At 42.3% G+C, this 18,086-nt stretch overlaps 1 protein-coding gene and 1 long non-coding RNA gene across 2 annotated transcripts; one reads left to right on the top strand and one right to left on the bottom strand.

The window, feature by feature from the left end:
- Positions 1 to 104: 104 nt before the first annotated feature.
- Positions 105 to 2,268, top strand: LYG1 (lysozyme g1; the record flags this gene model as incomplete). The annotated part of the gene is given in 4 exon segments (XM_082672779.1): positions 105 to 140; positions 1,844 to 1,856; positions 1,859 to 1,981; positions 2,168 to 2,268. Coding segments are annotated over 4 exon segments (273 nt in total).
- A 5,657-nt stretch (positions 2,269 to 7,925) lies between these two features.
- On the bottom strand, positions 7,926 to 11,566 carry LOC309833746. Its single transcript, XR_014297806.1, has 3 exons — positions 11,450 to 11,566; positions 9,290 to 9,382; positions 7,926 to 8,111 (listed from the first exon to the last, which is right to left on the bottom strand). It is a non-coding gene; the product is annotated as an uncharacterized lncRNA (long non-coding RNA).
- Between the last annotated feature and the right edge of the window lie 6,520 nt (positions 11,567 to 18,086).

Below are 18,086 nucleotides of genomic sequence, written 5' to 3'. Positions count from 1 at the left end.
TTGTGGAGGTGTGGGGGGCAGCTCTGGCTCACTGCAGGGACAAGGACACTGGCAGTAGCAGTTCTGGGGAGTACTCATTGGTGTGAGCCCTCTTGGAGGCCGCCATGTTCTCACCAACACCTGGCTCCACGCTACAGCCTGTAGGCTCCAGTGCTGGGATGCTTCAGGCCAAACAACCAACAGGGTGGGAACACAGGCCCACCCAACAGCAAACAGGCTGCTTAAAGTCTTCCTGAACACACAGCTGTCCAATAAACCACACCCCCTGACACATCCCTGCCCGCCAGAGGGACAAGACCAAACTCCACCCACCAGTGGGCAAGTACCAGTCTCTCCCACCAGGAAGCCTGCACAAGCCTCTTAGACAGCCTCATCCACCAGGGGGCAGACAGCAGAAGCAAGAAAAGCTGCAACCCTGCAGCCTGTGGAGGAAACTGCAATCACAGAAAGTTAGACAAAATGAGATGGTAGAGGAATATGTTCCAGATGAAGGAACAAAATAAAACTCCAGAAGAACAACTAAGGGAAGTGGAGATAGGCAATCTGCCTGAAAAAGAATTCACAGTAGTGGTAATAAAGATGATCCACAATCTTGGAAAAAGAATGGAGGCACAGATCAAGAAGATACAAGAAATGTTTAACAAAGACCTAGATGAACTAAAGAACAAACAACAGAGATGAACAATACAATAACTGAAAGGAAAAACACACTAGAAGGAATCAGTAGCAGAATAACTGAGGCAGAAGAACAGATAAGTGAGCTGGAAGACAGAATGGTGGAAATCACTGTGGTGGAATAGAATAAAGAAAAAAGAATGAAAGGAAATGAGGACAGTCTGAGATCTCTGGGACAACATCTAATGCACCAACATTCACATTATAGGGGTCCCAGAAGGAGGAGAGAGAAAGGACCTGAGAAAATATTCAAGGAGATAATAGCTGAAAACTTCCCTAACATGGAAAAGGAAACAGTCACCCAAGTCCAGGAAGTGCAGAGAGTCCCAGGCAAGATAAGGCCAAGGAGGAACATGCCAGGACACATAGTAATCAAATTGACAAAAATTAAAGACAAAGAAAAAATATTAAAAGCAACAAAGGAAAAGCAACAAATAATGTACAAGGGAACTCCCATAAGGTTTTCAGCTGATTTCTCAGCAGAAACTCTGCAGGCCAGAAGGGAGTGGCACGATATATTTAAAGTGATCAAAGGGAAGAACCTACAACCAAGAATACTCTACCCAGCAAGGCTCTCATTCAGATTCAACAGAGAAATCAAAAGCTTTACAGACAAGCAAAAGCTAACAGAATTCAGCACCACCAGACCAGATTTGCAACAAAGGCTAAAGGAACTTCTCTAGGTGGAAAAGAAAGGCCACAACTAGAAACCAAGAAATTACAAATGGAAAAGCTCACCGGTAAAGGTAAACATACAGTAAAGGTAGGAAATCATCTGCACACAAATTTGATATCAAAATCAGCAATTGTGAGGACAGCACAAATGCAGGATATTGGAAATGCATCTGAAATTGAAAGACCAGCAACTTAACACAATCTTGCTTACACACAGACTGCTATATCAGCAGCACTGAAAGAGGGCATCAGACTGGTCCCTACGCTACATCTGTCACCTCTGTTTTCCAACTCTGCCTCTTACCATTACCCTGAAAACAGCTGTGAAATGTCTGCTCATCCCTTCCTTTGCCTAAACTTGTAGCTTTACTATTTATCCTCAGGAAGATTGAAGGTGGCGATGGTTCTGCCAAAGGGGAGGAGAGAAAAAGGGAAATGAAAAAGTAGCCCTGAGCCCAGGAAGCTGCATCACCCTCTGCCTCTCTCCTTGCAGGACCCTGGCCTTCATGCCCCACCTCCTGGATCAGCAAGGCCCAGGTTTCCCAGATGACTGAGGTCCTGACTGTTAGAATCAAAGAAATCCAGAGGAGGTTTCCAACCTGGACCCCTGACCAGCACCTGAGAGCTTTGTGTAACCCATGGGTTGGTTTCCCAGCGTGGAGTTAACAGGTACAAACATAATTCATTGCAGCAGATTCTCCCAAACCTCAGTTGCCTCCTAAAAAGCAACTAGGAAAGAGAATCTGAGTTAACTGCTGAGCACCCTGCCACAGCAAGGGGCTGTGGGCTTGGCATTAACCCATCTCACAAATTCCAGGTGGACTCTGTGACTACACCCGAAGCAGCCAGGACCTGAACTGTGACTTCTGCAATGGTGTCCTTGCACGAGCCAAATACTTCAGAAGACAGGGCTTCTAACGCTTCAGCTCAGACCCAAGATCATTATCGTGCAGGCAGCTTCAGCTGCTACACAGATAAAAGTAGCCAATGAGGGCTTCCCTGGTGGCGCAGTGGTTGAGAGTCCACCTGCCAATGCAGGGGACACGGGTTCGTGCCCCGGTCCGGGAAGATCCCACATGCCGTGGAGCGGCTGGGCCCATGAGCCATGGCCACTGAGCCTGCACGTCTGGAGCCTATGCTCCACAACGGGAGAGACCACAACAGTGAGAGGCCTGCATACTGCAAAAAAAAAAAAAGTAGCCAATGAGGCCAGTAATTCTGAATCTGAGTTTGACCCAAATGTCATCAAAATAACATGAATCACATTAAAGAATTATTATCTGCATTTTGTGGTCTGGTGTGTGCAAATAAAAGGCTGTGTCTCTTTAAAGGTATTTCCACAGATGTGAGCTGTAATGTGGACTTCTGTGAAATGAATCCTGTGTCTCATTGGCTTGCATTGTCAGACTTAGCAAATAAAAATATCGGAATCCCAGTTAAATTTGAATTCCAGATAAAAAATGATTTTTTTTTTAGTGTAAGTTCCATGCAATATTTAGAACACATTTATACTAAAATATTATGTGTTGTCTATTTGAAATTCAAATATAACTGGGCATATGGTTATTTTAGGTGGCAACTCTATCACTGATTTCTTTGATAAAAATCATAGTTTCAAATTTTAATTGAAAACTTTTGATGAGAAAAAGGGTAAGAGGGTAGCCAGTCCTATCTGCTGCGGGGGGGGGGGTGGGGGTGGGGAATAGTTTTGCAAAAGGAGGGAAGGGCACAATCTTTATGAAAATGACATAGCCACTGAGGACACGACAAAAACTGGTTAGAACCAACTAGGTCCAAGATGGCAGAAGGTTCTACTTCCAGCAGACTTTGAGCCTCATTATACGTTGATTGTAATACATTAGCTAAATGACATACTCAGGGGTGCCATGACTGTTCTGAGGCCAACCATAAAAGGCCAAAGTGGGCAGTGGCCCAATTCCTGGAAATCTCTGCCTTTTCTCCAAAATAATTGGAATAATCTTCTCACTCATTAGCCTATGAAATTACCCAGCCCATAAAAACTAACCACACCATATTTTGGGGTCTCTCGTCTTCTGAGATGGCCCACACTCCGTGGAGTGTGTTTCTCCCAGGGCTGCTCTCACTTTCTGAGATGACCCCCATGCCCTGTGACCACTCTCACCTTTTGAGATGGACCACATTCTGTCTATGGAATGTGTACCTCTCTAAATAAATCTAATTATAACCTATCACTTTGCCTCTCACTTTCTGTGATGAGACATGAAGAACCTGAGCTTCATTAAGTCCTGAGACCAGGTGTGTGATCTCTAAAAGACAGTGGGATGGTGAAAAACTGAAAGCATTTCCACTAAGGTCAGGAACAAGACAAGGATGTCCACTCTCACCACTCTTATTCAACATAGTTTTGGAAGTCCTAGACAGCAATCAGAGAAGAAAAAGAAATAAAAGGAATACAAATTGGAAAAGAAGAAATAAAACTGTCACTGTTTGCAGATGACATGATACTATACATAGAAAATCCTAAAGATACCACCAGAAAACTACTAGAACTAATCAATGAATTTGATAAGGTTGCAGGATACAAAATTAATGCACAGAAATCTCTGACATTCCTATACACTAATGACGAAAAATCTGAAAGAGAAATTAAGGAAACAATTCCATTTATCATCACAACAAAAAGAATAAAATATCTGAGAATAAACCTACCTAAGGAGGTGAAAGACTTATACTCAGAAAACTATAAGACACTGATGAAAGAAATCAAAGATCACATAAACAGATGGAGAAATATACCATGTCCTTGGACTGGAAAAATTAATACCACGAAAATGACTATACTACCCAAAGCAATCTACAGATTCAATGCAATCCCTATCAAACTACCAATGGCATTCTTCACAGAATTGTAAAAAAATTTTTACAATTTGTATGGAAACACAAAAGACCCCAAATAGCCAAAGCAATCTTGAAAAAGAAAAACGGAACTGGAGGAATTGGGCTCCCTGACTTCAAACTATACTACAAAGCTACAGTAATCAAGAAAGTATGGTACTGACACAAAAACAGAAATGTAAATCAATGGTACAGGATAGAAAGCCCAGAGATAAACCCATGCACATATGGTCACCTAATTTATGACAAAGGAGGCAAGAACATACAATGGAGAAAAGACAGCCTCTTCAATAAGTGGTGCTGGGAAAACTGGACAATGTAAAAGATTGAAATTAGAACACTCCCTAACACCATACACAAAAATAAATTCCAAATGGATTAAAGACCTAAATTTAAGACCAGACACTACAAAACTCTTAGAGGAAAACATAGGAAAAACACTCTTTGACATAAACCACAGCAAGATCTTTTTTGACCCACCTCCTTGAATAATGGAAATGAAAACAAAAATAAACAAGTGGGACCTAATTAAACTTCAGAGCTTTTGCACAGCAAAAGAAACCATAAACAAGATGAAAAGACAGCCCTCGGAATGGGAGAAAATATTTGCAAATGAAACAACAGACAAAGGATTAATCTCCAAAATATACAAACAGATCATGCAGCTCAGTATCAAAAAAACAAACAATTCAATTAAAAAATGGATGGAAAACGTAAATAGACATTTCAATAAAGAAGATATACAGATGGCCAAGAGGCACATGAAAAGATGCTCAACATCACTAATTATAAGAGAAATGCAAGTCAAGACTACAATGAGGTTTCACCTCACACTGGTCAGAATGGCCATTATCAAAAAATCTAGAAACAATAAATGCTGGAAAGGGTGTGGTGAAAAGGGAACCCTCCTGCACTGTTGGTGGGAATGTAAATTGATATAACCAGTATGGAGAACAGTATGGAGGTTCCTTAAAAAACTACAAATAGAACGACCATATGACCCAGCAATCCCACTACTGGGCATATACCCTGAGAAAACCATAATTCAAAAAGAGACATGTACCACAATGTTCTTTGCAGCACTGTTTACAATAGCCAGGACATAGAACCAACCTAAATGTCCATCAACAGATGAATGGATAAAGAAGATGTGGCACATATATACAATGGAATATTACTCAGCCATAAAAAGAAATGAAATTGAGTTATTTGTAGTGAGGTGGATGGACCTAGAGACTGTCATCCAGAGTGAAGTAAGTCAGAACAAGAAAAACAAATACCGTATGCTAACACATATATATGGAATCTAAAAAGAAAAGAAAAAGGTTCTGATGAACCTAGTGTCAGGGCAGGAGTAAAGATGTAGACATAGAGAATGGACTTGAGGACATGGGGGTGGGGGGAAGCTGGGGCGAAATGAGAGTAGCGTGGACATATATACACTACCGAATGTAAAATAGTTAGCTAGTGGGAAGCAGCAGCATCGCACAGGGAGATCAGCTCAGTGCTTTGTGATGACCTAGAGGGGTGGGATGGGGAGGGTGGGAGTGAGGCTCAAGAGGGAGGGGATGTGGGGATATAGGTATGTATATGGCTGATTCACTTTGTGGTACAACAGAAACTAACACAGTATTGTGAAGCAATTATACTCCAATAAAGATCTATTAAAAATATAATAATAACAATAAAAGCACCATCTATACACCTAAAAAGAAAAGAAAAAAAAAAAAAGACAGTGGGTTTGAGTTCCAATCTGAGTTGTGCGGTTTCAGTTTCAGGAGAGTCACTTTTAAACTTTGCAGCATTTTCTTAACCCCAGGTCTCTCTGACATCTAAGTTTACCTCTTCCTCTCCTTCCCTGAACCACAATCTCCTACGTCCAATTTCCCCCAACTCAGCTAAGCTGTCCCCTTCTTTGGGGCACTTAATTAAGACTGATAGAGTCAGGCCACCGGAGAGTGATTCCTCAGTTGGAGCTGCCCTCAAGGATATTGACCACTATACTGACAAATTATTTAATTCTAGGGGTTGTACGCTATAAAAGTAATTAACATCCCACTCTATCAACACTTTACAGAGTGTCATTCTAGAACAACTATCATCATTTCAAGCAAAAACTTGTTTTGGAAATGACTGTCTCACCATATATGAAGCACTATATCAGAGTCTCTGCCCTCAGGAACCGTTAAATCATAACATTTGGTTGGGAATAGCAGCCAGCCACACATGTGCACACGGTACAGATGCAGGGTGGACATCAGGTGATTGTGTAAAGTGCTTACCTTCTGTGCTAGGGGCTTGTGGAACCTGCTCATGACCATCATGACCTTGAACTCCTGGGCTGCTTCCTTCTTGTCTCCCCACCGTCTGTCTTCCAAGACCCACTTTCAAGGCTGAATCCAGTGAAGGGATCCTCACTAAGGACAATATGACTGAGAAGACCTCAGGAATACACCTTTGGAGATTTCCATTTCCCTGGCACAATGGCAATGGACTGGGAGGCACTGGTTACGAGTCCACGTGTGAACCAGTTGGGTAAAGTCCTGCAATCACCAGGGCAGCCTCACGCAGCTTCTGTATTCGGATAGGGTAGGGGGTCCCTGGAGGAAAAGAACCAGATTTCACTTTTCTTTTTTTGACATAAGAGAAACCATTCTGGCCCAAGTCATTTTGTGATCTAAGCCTGGCTGCAGTGCTTGCCCTTGAACAAGTCATGAAGCCAAGGAGGACCCTGTGGGGCTCCTGGGCACGGAACCCTTTCAAACAGCTGCTAATCAGGGAAGGGAAGGGATGCAGAGACAAGGGAGGAGCAGCCAGGAGACAACAGTGCAGCCTTGCGGCAGGTCCTGGTTCTGTCTCAAGGGATACGCATAACAGTATCTTTGAGCTCTTCTGCGTAACTAAAACCCCCCCAAAATGGAAAGTGCTAACTACTTGATGAAGCATTCTTCAGAGAAGATCAGGAGACCAACTGAGGCCAGATTAAAGAAACCACAGAAGCTCAACAGGAGAAACTCAACCACAGAAGCTCACCTGAGACCAGATTAAAGGAATACAGGCCCTGCACACACCCTGATCCTTGTCAGCAATCCTGCCCTTGCACCATTGCTATAAAACTCCTCACCAAACCCTCCTGGGTTGGGACACACAGTTTCAAGGGCAATAGCCGGTTCTGTCCCCCTTTGCCTGGCAAAGCAATAAAGCTATTGGCATAGCCTTTGAGGATAAGACATAAACTGGTTAGAACCATCTAGGTCCAAGATGGCGGAAGATTTGACTTCCAGTAGACCTTGCGCCTCATTATACACTCATTGCAATATCGATACATTAGCTAAGTGACACACCCACAGGTGCCAGGACAGTTCCAAGGCCCGACCATAAAAGGCCACAAAGTGGGCGGGGGCCCAATTCCTGGAAATCCCCACCCCTTCCTTCAAATAGTTGGAATAACCCTCCCACTCATTAGCCTATGAAGTTACCCAGCCCATAAAAACTAACCACCCCATATTTCGGGGCCATTCTCGCCTTTTGAGACAGACCGCATTCTGTCTATGGAATGTGTATCTCTTTAAATAAATCCACTTCTTACCTATCACTTTGCCTCTTGCTGAATTCCTTCTGGGATGAGACATAAAGAACCTGAGCTTCACTAAATCCTGAGACCAGGTGTGTGGTCTCAATTAAACGACAGTGGATTCTGGATTCGAGTCCCAGCCTGTGGGTTCAAGTCCCAATCTGAGTTTTGGTGGGTTTGAGTCCCATCTGAGTTGTGCAGTTCCAGCTTCACCATCAGTCCTTTGCAGCTCTCCCATGTTGCATCTCCCCATTTTTCACATTTTTAGCTTACTCCTTTGTTTATATGGAGCACATCCTCCAGCAGCTTCCTGAGAAAAGTGAGTGGGAGGTTAATTTTTTGAGGGCTTTCGTGTCGAAAGTACCTTTTTTTCTACTCTCACATGAATTGGTGATTTGGTCTGGTAAAAAATTCTAGTCTGGAAATAGTTTTCTTTCAGAACTTTGAAGGCATTTATCCCTTGGTCTTCTGGCTTCTAGGAGTACTCTTGAGAAGCCTGAGGTCATTTTGATTTTAATCCTTTGTATATGATATATCCCCTGTTCCCTCTAGAGTTTGTAGAATCTTCTCTTTGTCACATGTTTGACATTTCACAATGATGTGCTTTGGTGAGATTCTGGTTTTGATATATGGAATATTAGCCATAAAAAAGAATGAAACCTTGCCATTTGTGACAACATGGATGGACCTACAAGGTATTATAAGAATATTAGCCATAAAAAAGAATGAAACCTTGCCATTTGTGACAACATGGATGGACCTAGAAGGTATTATAAGGGAAATAAGTCAGACAGAGAAAGACAAATACTGTATTATTTTGCTTATATGTGGAATCTAAAACAAAACAAAACAAATGAAAAAACATAACAAAACAAGAGTTATAGAAACAGAGAACAAACATGTGTTTGCCAGAGGTGGGAGGGGTAGGAGGTGGAAAGAAATAGATGAGGGAGATTAAGAGGTACAACTTCCAGCTGCAAAATAAACGAGTCGCAGGTATGAAGTGTACGGTGTGGGGAATACAGTCAATAACGATGTAATGTCTTTGTACGGTGACACAGCATAACTAGATTTATTTTGGTGATCAGTATGAAATGTATAGAAATATCAAATCACTATATTGTGTAGTAAGAACTAACATAGTGTTACTTCAATTAGGTCAATTATACTTCAAAAACAAACAAGCAAACAAACCCATAGAAAAAGAAACCAGCTTTCCAGATTTGTGGTTACCAGAGGTGGAGGTAGGGGGTGGGCTGGGGAGGGGGAACTGGATGAGGATAATCAGAAGGTCCAAACTTCCAGGTATAAGGTAAATAAATACTAGGGATATAAGGTACAGCATGAGAAACGTAATTAACACTGCCGCATGTTATATATGAAAGTTACCGAGAGTAAATTCTAAGAGTTCTTATCACAAGAAAAAATTTTTTTTCTATTTCTTTAATTCTGTACCTATATGAGATGAAGGATGTTCATTAAACTTACCGTGAGAATCACTTCATGATGTATGTAAACAAATCATTATTCTGTACACCTTAAACTTATACAGTGCTGTATGTCCACTAGATCTCAATAAAACTGGAAGAAAAAACAAACAAATGAACAACAACAACAAGAACTCAGTCCCATTCCCAGGTGATTCTAATGTGTAGCCAAGGCTGAGAATTATTGCCTCACAGATTCTCCAGAATTACCTGAACGAAATAGGATGCTGATAGGTGGTTTTGTGTAGCCATCTGAAGACTCTTAAAGTCTCCTCTCGCTTTTCAGGGCTATTTAAAACCCAGATTCCTGGGACTTCCCTGGTGGTCCAGGGGTTAAGACCCTGTGCTCCCAATGCAAGCGGCACAGGTTCCATCCCGCATGCCGCGCATGGTGCAGTCAGAACAAAAACAAAAAAAACAAAACCCAGATTCCTCATTGAGGTGTGCACCACTTCTGGCTTAGCTGGGCAGATGGAGCTGAGTCCCCTTTGACTTGCTGAGTCGGCCTATCCAGCCAGGGTGAATCTATCCCGCTTCCCCCTCTGTCAGCCTCCCCTGCAGCCTTCTCTACCCGCTTTCCCATGCTGCCTTAGAGCAACCTCATGGGGACTTTTTTCTTTTTCAGATATTGAAGCAGTGCCCAATCAAAGCAACTCCACTTCTCTTATTTTGACTTCCCTATATGACCTGAATCTGTTTTTCTAGCACAGACCAAATAGACATTTTATACTTCCAATAACTTATTTATATTTCTTGTGATGGGGAAATGAAAAGGGGGAATACTTAAGACCCTGAGTAAAAGCTCTTTGAGAAGACAATATGAACCAGATCCCTCAAATTTTTTGCTCCAGAGTGTGAGATAGTAAATGAGCAAAACTCCAAGTATCCCCAAGTTATCAGGTCATGTAGAGTAGAATGAACCCGGCCTGAACACACGGGGCACTAACAAAACATCTCATCACGTGGGTGCTGCAAAGAGCCAGGCTGTTCCTCCATGAGTTCCCACCCTCCCAGAAAGCAGTGGAGGCTGCTGGAATTGATAAAAGGAACTTGGTTAATGGCTTCACCTCAGGCATCTGACAGCATAATCATGCACTCTTTTGTGTTGTTTCTCCCTACAGCCTAGAAGCTCTGAATAACTCAAAAGAAGGATTTGTTCTTACTTCTGGGGGAAAAAGAAAAAAACCAGGACATATGTACAGGCACATAAAGGAATTACTTTATGTTGCAAACACAAATGAAACTTTAGAGAATAAAGCTAGATGGGGGACTTCCCTGGTGGTCCAGTGGTTAGGATTCTGCGCTTTCACGGCCACGGCCTGGGTTCAATTCCTGGTCGGGAAACTGAGATCCCGCAAGCCGTGCAGCGTGGCCCAACAAACAAAATCTAGGTGGGACTGGGTTGTGACTTTCTGCGATCTTGAAAGCAGGTAGCGTTTTATTCTCTCCTCGTGGTCCCAGGGGAGCCAAGAACCAGTTCACCAGAGCAGAGTCACTGGTCACAGCTGGCCGGCTGCTGAGGCACAGATCAGGCCGGACACGCTGGGGAGCTGCCAAGAGGACTGGGATCCTCCCATGTCCCTGCTCCCCACCCAGTGCACGCGTGTCCCCGACACTGCATCCTCCTTCCGGCTTGCGCTGCCCACGCTGTGAACGGTGCTTTCTCAGCATCTCTATGTATAGCCTCACTGGCGGTGACCAGGTGCTTTTTATTTGACAGGGATCTCAATGTAAATTTTCGTTAACATGTAAACAGAGGTAGAATGAGACAGACGTTTAAAAGGGGGATATCTTACAAAGCAAGAACAATGTCAGACCTGTTATTTATTCTGTGTCCAGGTCTTAATTTCTTTTTTTATTTTATTTTATTTTATTTTATTTATTTTTTTGCAGTACGTGGGCCTCTCACTGCTGTGGCCTCTCCCGTTGCGGAACACAGGCTCCGGACGCACAGGCCCAGCGGCCACGGCTCACGGGCCCAGCCGCTCCACGGCATGCAGGATCCTCCCGGACCGGGGCACGAACCCGCGTCCCCCGCATCGGCAGGCGGACCCTCAACCACTGCGCCGCCAGGGAAGCCCCGGGTCTTAATTTCTAAAGGTGACTGAGTGATGACAGAGAGAGGTCAGTGCCATCGTAAGAAAAATTGAATGGTACTTACCGTTCCCCTAGAAACAACAGGCAGGCCCCGCAACTCAGGGCCACGGGAGAAACGCCAGGTTTTGGTCGGGAGGCCGAAGACAAGAGCGAAGGGAGGGCCTGAGTCAAAGCCTCCAAGGGGGTTTCTGTGGGAAAGGCAGCAAGGAAGGGCAGAGGAAACAGTGTAGGATTGGCCAGTTTCCATAATTTCTGTGGGCTTTGGTCTTTAGACGTGGTCTCTAGTTGCCTGGAATCTGGCCTTGGGATAATTTAGGGCCGGGGAAAGATTGGCTCCACGTGCGTGAATTAGGTAAAGGTGGTGGTTAAGGAATAAGGGCTTGGATTGGTTGCTGTGTGTGTGAAAGGCATGCTCCCCGCTGAGCCGTTTGCTTTCTCAAAGAACTGCTAGCCCTGGGAGGAGCAGTCTTTCTCTGGCCAGCAAGCTTTTTAAGATGTCAAAACATCATAAAATACAGAAAATAGAAAACATGATTAATACACTATTCAAAACAGCCCACTGCAGACCAGCAGCATCCCCAGCATCACTGGGGAGCTTGTTGGAAATACAGATGAAGAGTGACCAGTGCACAATAAGCATGCAATGAGGGTTTGTGAATGAATAAGCCTGTAGAGGTGGTTCTCAAAGTGTAGTCCTTTGACCTACAGCATCACAATCCCCTCCCTTATTTAAATGCAATTTCTGGGTCCTCAGTCCTGGCCTATTAAATCGGAATTTCCAGGGATGCGAGCCAAGCAATTGCATTAGAGAAATGTATCGATTGATGGATTAGGCAATATTCATGAACTTCACAATTCAAGATACGAGAGGGTATATTATGAAAATTTTCTTCCCATTCCTGTCCTCTAGCCACTCAACTCCTCTATCCAGAAGCAACTAATTTTACCAGTTCTTGTCTATTTTCTCAGAGATATGTTATACATATGAATAAATATTCATACAATATTCTCATGCTTTAACAATTCCCCCAGGCAGAGGCACACTATACACACCTTAATGTAAATTATTTCTATTTAAATATAATTTACGTAAAATGCTTACATACACTTTAAAGAATAATAAAATGCACGCCCATCCACTTATCTCTCAGGTAAAGAACTAGAACCTCACTGCTGCTAGGGGAATCCCCAAGGAGCTTCTCCTCCATTACCGCCAGGAGGATCGTGGACTGAATTTTTGTATTAACCACTCTTCCGCTTTGCTTTTTACTTTTACAAACCATGTGTGTATCCCTAGATGATACATCATTGAGTTGGGCCTGCCTTTGAACTTTATATCAATGAAGTCATTTTGTATCCATCATTCAGTAAGTTGTTCCTTTTACTCAATATTGCTTTTGAGAAACAAACAGCTTGATGCCTATAGCTGTAATGTATTTATTTTCACTGCTGTCTGGGATTCCATTTTGTATGTATGTGACAGAGTTTACTTATTAATTCCACTGATGATGGACATTTGGATTGTCCAGACTTTGCTACTATGAGCAATGCTGTTACGGCCATTGTTGTACAGGCCTCCTGTTCCACGTGTCAAGTTTCTGGAGCTATGCTGTCCAGTACAGTATATGTCCACTAGCCATATGTGGTTGCTAGGCACCTAAAATACAGCAAGTCCAAGTGCTGCAAGTCTAAGACTACTCACTGAAGACTTGGTATGAAAAAAGTTCTAAATACTTCATTAATAATGTTTTTATATCTATTACATGTTGAAATGATTAAAAAAATTTGGATATATTGGGCTGAATTAAAATGTTATTAAAATTAATTTCAGCTGATTCTTTTTACTTTTTAAATGAGCTACTAGACAATTTAAAATTACATATATGGCTTGCATTTATTTCTACAGGACAGTGCTGATCAATAGGGTATTTATCTTGTTGTAAAATTGCTGGATTTAATACTGGGTGATGCCAAAGTGTTTTGTAAAGTAATTCTAACCATTGCACTTTCACTGGTGATGTATGAATTCTCCTCTTGCCACATACTCCAGCACTGTCAGGATTTAAATGTTTTGCCGATCTGGTGTGTGTGAAATGTTATTACATTGTGGTTTGCGTACGCATTCCCCTGATCACTAAAGGTGTGGAACATTTTGTCATGTTCATTTATGGTTTTTCTTCTCAGCTCTTTTTCATTTTTTACTTCAGTGCATCTCTTTTTCTTTTTGATTGATAGAAATTATTTTGGGTGCTAATCCTTAATCATTTCTGTGTCATGCAATTATCTTTTTTTGTTTCTAACATTTTTTTCACTCTTTTTGATGTAAACTTTTGATTTTTTTTTTTTTTCTGGCTGCGCCACGCGGCTTACAAAATCTCAGTTCCCCGAACAGGGATTGAACCCAGGCCACGGTAGCAAAAGCGCCGACGACTAACCCTAGACCACCAGGGAACTCCCTAAACTTTTGATTTTGAAGCAATCTCAAATTTACAGAAAAGTGTCAATCTCAAATGTACAGATACTGCAAATAACTCATTTTTCCCTAAACCATTTGAAAGTTGCCAACATGATGTTTCATTATTTTTGAATATTGTAGTGTGAGGTTTTTACAAACAAGGACATTCTCCTACACAGCCACAATACAACCATCAACATGGTTATCAAGGAAACGCTGTCTGGCAGCATTTTGTCCAGTTTTTCCTTGTAATCTGAGGGTGAGATAGGCTGTAGTGGGCTTATGCCATCTGAGTAAGAACGAAAAGCCCTGAGAGCTTTTTAAAATTACATTTCGTTGTTGCTGCAGTTTACAAATGCAATTAACATATATTTTTTCATTAACATCGATGCATAAAATAGATAAATCATAAACCTTAGTCTGTGAAACACGTCATTAGTCCATTTGTGGCCTTCCTCTATTATTTGTTTATTTTTAAAATACAATGAACACTTGTGAACCCACACCAAACTCAAATATCACCAATAACTGACAGCTACCTGTGTGTTCTCCTATTCCATCCTCTGCTTTCCTCCCAACAATTACCCTGTACGCCTCAGGGTGTACTCCTTACCTTAGAGATGTATGCTTTTTGCCTCTTTTAAAAATCATCAACTTGTCCTCTCCGGACCTTCTTTTACCTTCTTCATATCTTCATGTATCTTCTCTATTTCTACTGCTTTCAGTAGCCCTTCCATATCTTTTGTGATTCATAAGGCTGTAGAAGAAAAGTTTATTTTTCTGTTCTTAGTGCTTTTGGATGATTTCCAAGAGGAAAAGGGAACTGATGACTTCATGGAGTCATGTTCAAACTAGAAGCTGCATTTTTGAAAATCTCCTTAAGTGATTCTGATGTCAATTGAAAATGAGAGCCAATTTTGTGAAGATGATCCAGAGAAAGGTCATGTATATTGAGTCAGAAGCAGGGTGGAAGGGGAGCGGGTGGATAGCTCCACTGTGAGGTCAGTACAAGAGCAGAGCTCAAGGGAGCCTAGAGCTGACCTGACCTGGCATAGAGCACAGCTTGAAATACCCAAAAACGTCTTCTCCACAGATTCAAAACTATCCTGTGTTAGGCTACTCCTTTGCCTTAGGGCATCAAAGCCTATGCTAATAGTCATCATTTAGAACTGTGCTGTCCAACATGGTAGCCACTGGCCCCATGTGGCTATCGAGCAGTGTGGCTAGCTTGACGTGAGCTGTGTTGTGATTCTAAAATACATAGACTTAGTATTAAAAGAAGGTGGTAAAATATCTCAACTTTTATACTGGTTATATATTGAAATAATATTTTAGATGTATTGGGCTAAATAAAATATACTACAAAAATTAATCTCACCTTTTTCTTTTTACTTTTTCAATGTGGCTAATAGAAAATTTTAAATCAAAGTTGTAGCTCATGTTATATTTCTGTTAGACAGCACTGGTCTAGAAAGCCTCTGAACACAGAACTCCAAACAGGTACAATTTCCAATGGGACTGGGAGTGAGTATATCAGAGACGGTGGACAGGTAGTGAGCAGTGCCAAAATTAAAGTGGGCCTAGGTGACCCTGAAGGGGTGGTTTGTTCAGCCAGGTGGTAAGTGAGGGCATTAAAGCCTGGCTGTTGGAGATGACAAAACATGTACATCACTGAATCCTGGAATTTCATGATTAAACAACGCTTTCAGGTTCATCTGGTCCCGTAAATGATGGGAAGGAAATCCCTGGACTCAGCATCTGAATGTTTGGGTTCTAGTCTCACCTCCACCATTTACTAGCTGGGAGGTCTTGGACAAATCATTTAATCTCTTTTCTTGTATGTATGATGGGGGAGATAAAATCTGCTTGACCTTTCTTGGAGGGTTATTTCAGGTTTTTTAACTTATTCAAAAGCCCACTTAAAATTCGGAAGCACTGTACAAATATAAGATATTAAAAAGACATTGCCTACATCACAATCCTGGCTCAGTCCAGCTCAGCAAGAGTTGTTGATAATTTTCAAAGTGGACAGTTACTTTCTAGATAATTTGGCATTGAACATATCAGCGCCTTTGTGCTTATATCTCTACAGAGAAGCAATTCCTTTCTTCAGTTTTCATATGACTAACAAAAGACTTGGACCCAGACTGCAATGTAATAACGATTCCTATTTTTAAAAATGAGAAAAAAGGGGCTTCCCTGGTGGCGCAGTGGTTGGGAGTCCGCCTGCCGATGCGTGGGGCGCGGGTTCGTGTCCCGGTCCGGGAGGATCCCACGTGCCGTTGGCCGGCTGGGCCCGTGAGCCATGGCCGCTGATCCTGCGCGTCCGGCAGCGCGAGAGGCCACAGCGGTGGGGAGGACCGCATACCGCAAAAAACCCCCCCAAAAAACGAGAAAAAAACAACCAACCTCAATTGGGAAAATGAGACTTTTCTCACCCAATTTAGAAGTCTGATAATAGGAAATTTTGGTGGAGATGCATCATCCCCTGCTCTAGAGGGTAAATGTGGTGTAGCTGCTTTGAAGAGCAGCTTTGTAAGATCTGGTGCAGCTGAAGATGCAATTCGGCTTATTTTCCATGACTGTACATACATACGCTTAAAACAAAATTGGTAATATTCATCAGTGCCCTTTAATAACCTGCTTACATAAAGAGCATAACAATATGTCATGAGCATTTCTTGTTGTTAAACAAGAAAACTTATTATTAAAAAGCCTCCAGCTGAGGCCTAACATGTGCTTCCTCTCTCTGCACCTCAAGGGGCCTCTGGCCTGATTAAAAGTAACTGGAACCCTTTGCACACGCCATCCCAGGGTCGCACATACCTGAAGGCCCCCACTGCCAGTGAAGAGGCTGTGTGCCTGATTTATTCCTCTCACCAACCGCTCCCCACCCCCAAATAATCCTGCCCTTGATTTCACTGTTACTGAGGAGCACTTCCAGTTCCCCTAGAAATGAAAACTGCAGAAGGCAGGGAACAGGGAGTGATCAGGAACAGGGAAGGGCCAGGGCAAAGCAGGTTGAGGCTTGCACGTTGCTGGCTGGAGTCCGGGGTCAGGAGAGAAGACCAGGTGGAACAGAGGAAAGCCCACCTGCTTTCTCCCTGTCGATGCCGAGGTTGCTGAGCCAAAGCCCAGCATTTCAGTGCCTCTGAACGTTTATGGGCTCCAACCTCAGCTACTCTGTATCTGGACCCCAGTAATCTTTCTGGCTCTCTTGTCAGTTCTAATCCTCCAGAGTGACTTTTCCACATTTTCTCCATTTCCTTAAGCCTCTAATTCCACGTAATTTTTACTCTCAGCACACGATTTGGCCTCCTGCTTCAGAGGGATTAGGAATCATTAGAGAACTCTCAATTTTCTCTCATCGACTCTATAAATTGAATTGCATTGCTATCCAACTTTTTCCTCTCTTCCTCCTGCTACAATGGAAGAGGTGTTCCCATTCCTGCCTCAGGCCAGTCTCTATGATTTTGAACTCAAGCCTTTTACCTTACCTGATCACATAACGCTTCCATTCCCGAAAACCTCAATACCTTCTACAGGATTTAATATTCCAAGTCACTCCCAGCATAAACCCTAACAAAATGGCCTGACCCAAGTCTTTCTCCAGATGCCACCCCAGCTTTTCTCTCCATCACAGGCAGAGAGAGCAACTATGACACAGTTCTTAAAAATTCAGACTTCTCTTTTCTCCTTTTCAAACCACAAGGAAACTTCAAACAAATCTATTTCTAGATGTAGTTGAATGTGGGTACCTGACTCGACCTAGGGATGGGAGTTCTCTGATTTGTTTGTTAATCTGAGTATTACTCCGTAATATGGCTATACCACAATTGTTAATCCATTCCCCTACTGACGAATTTTTGGAGTGTTCTCAGTATTGGTCTATAATGAATCACACTACTATGAACATTCTTGTACAAGTCTTTGGGAGACATTTGTTTTCACTTCTCTTGGATAAATGCCCCAAAATGGAATGGCTGGGTCATAGGGTAGATGTATGTTTAATTTCATAAGAAAGTGCTAAATAACTCTCCAAAGCCGTTATACCATTTTACAGTCCAACCAGAAGTGTACAAGAGTTCTATCTGCTTTATATTCTCACCAACTTTTGACATAGGCAGTCTTTGATTTTAGTCTTTTAAGATAGTATGAAATGCTATCTCATTGTGGTTTTAATTTGTATTTCCTTGATGTCTAATGATGTTGAGCACCTTTTCATGAGCTTTTTTTTTTTTTTTTT

This window comes from Grampus griseus, assembly GCF_964374135.1.
Source record: "Grampus griseus genome assembly, chromosome: 15".
In the NCBI taxonomy this organism is placed as follows: domain Eukaryota; kingdom Metazoa; phylum Chordata; class Mammalia; order Artiodactyla; family Delphinidae; genus Grampus; species Grampus griseus.
Note: the sequence above shows the minus strand (reverse complement) of the source record. Positions and strands in the feature narration are given on the sequence as shown.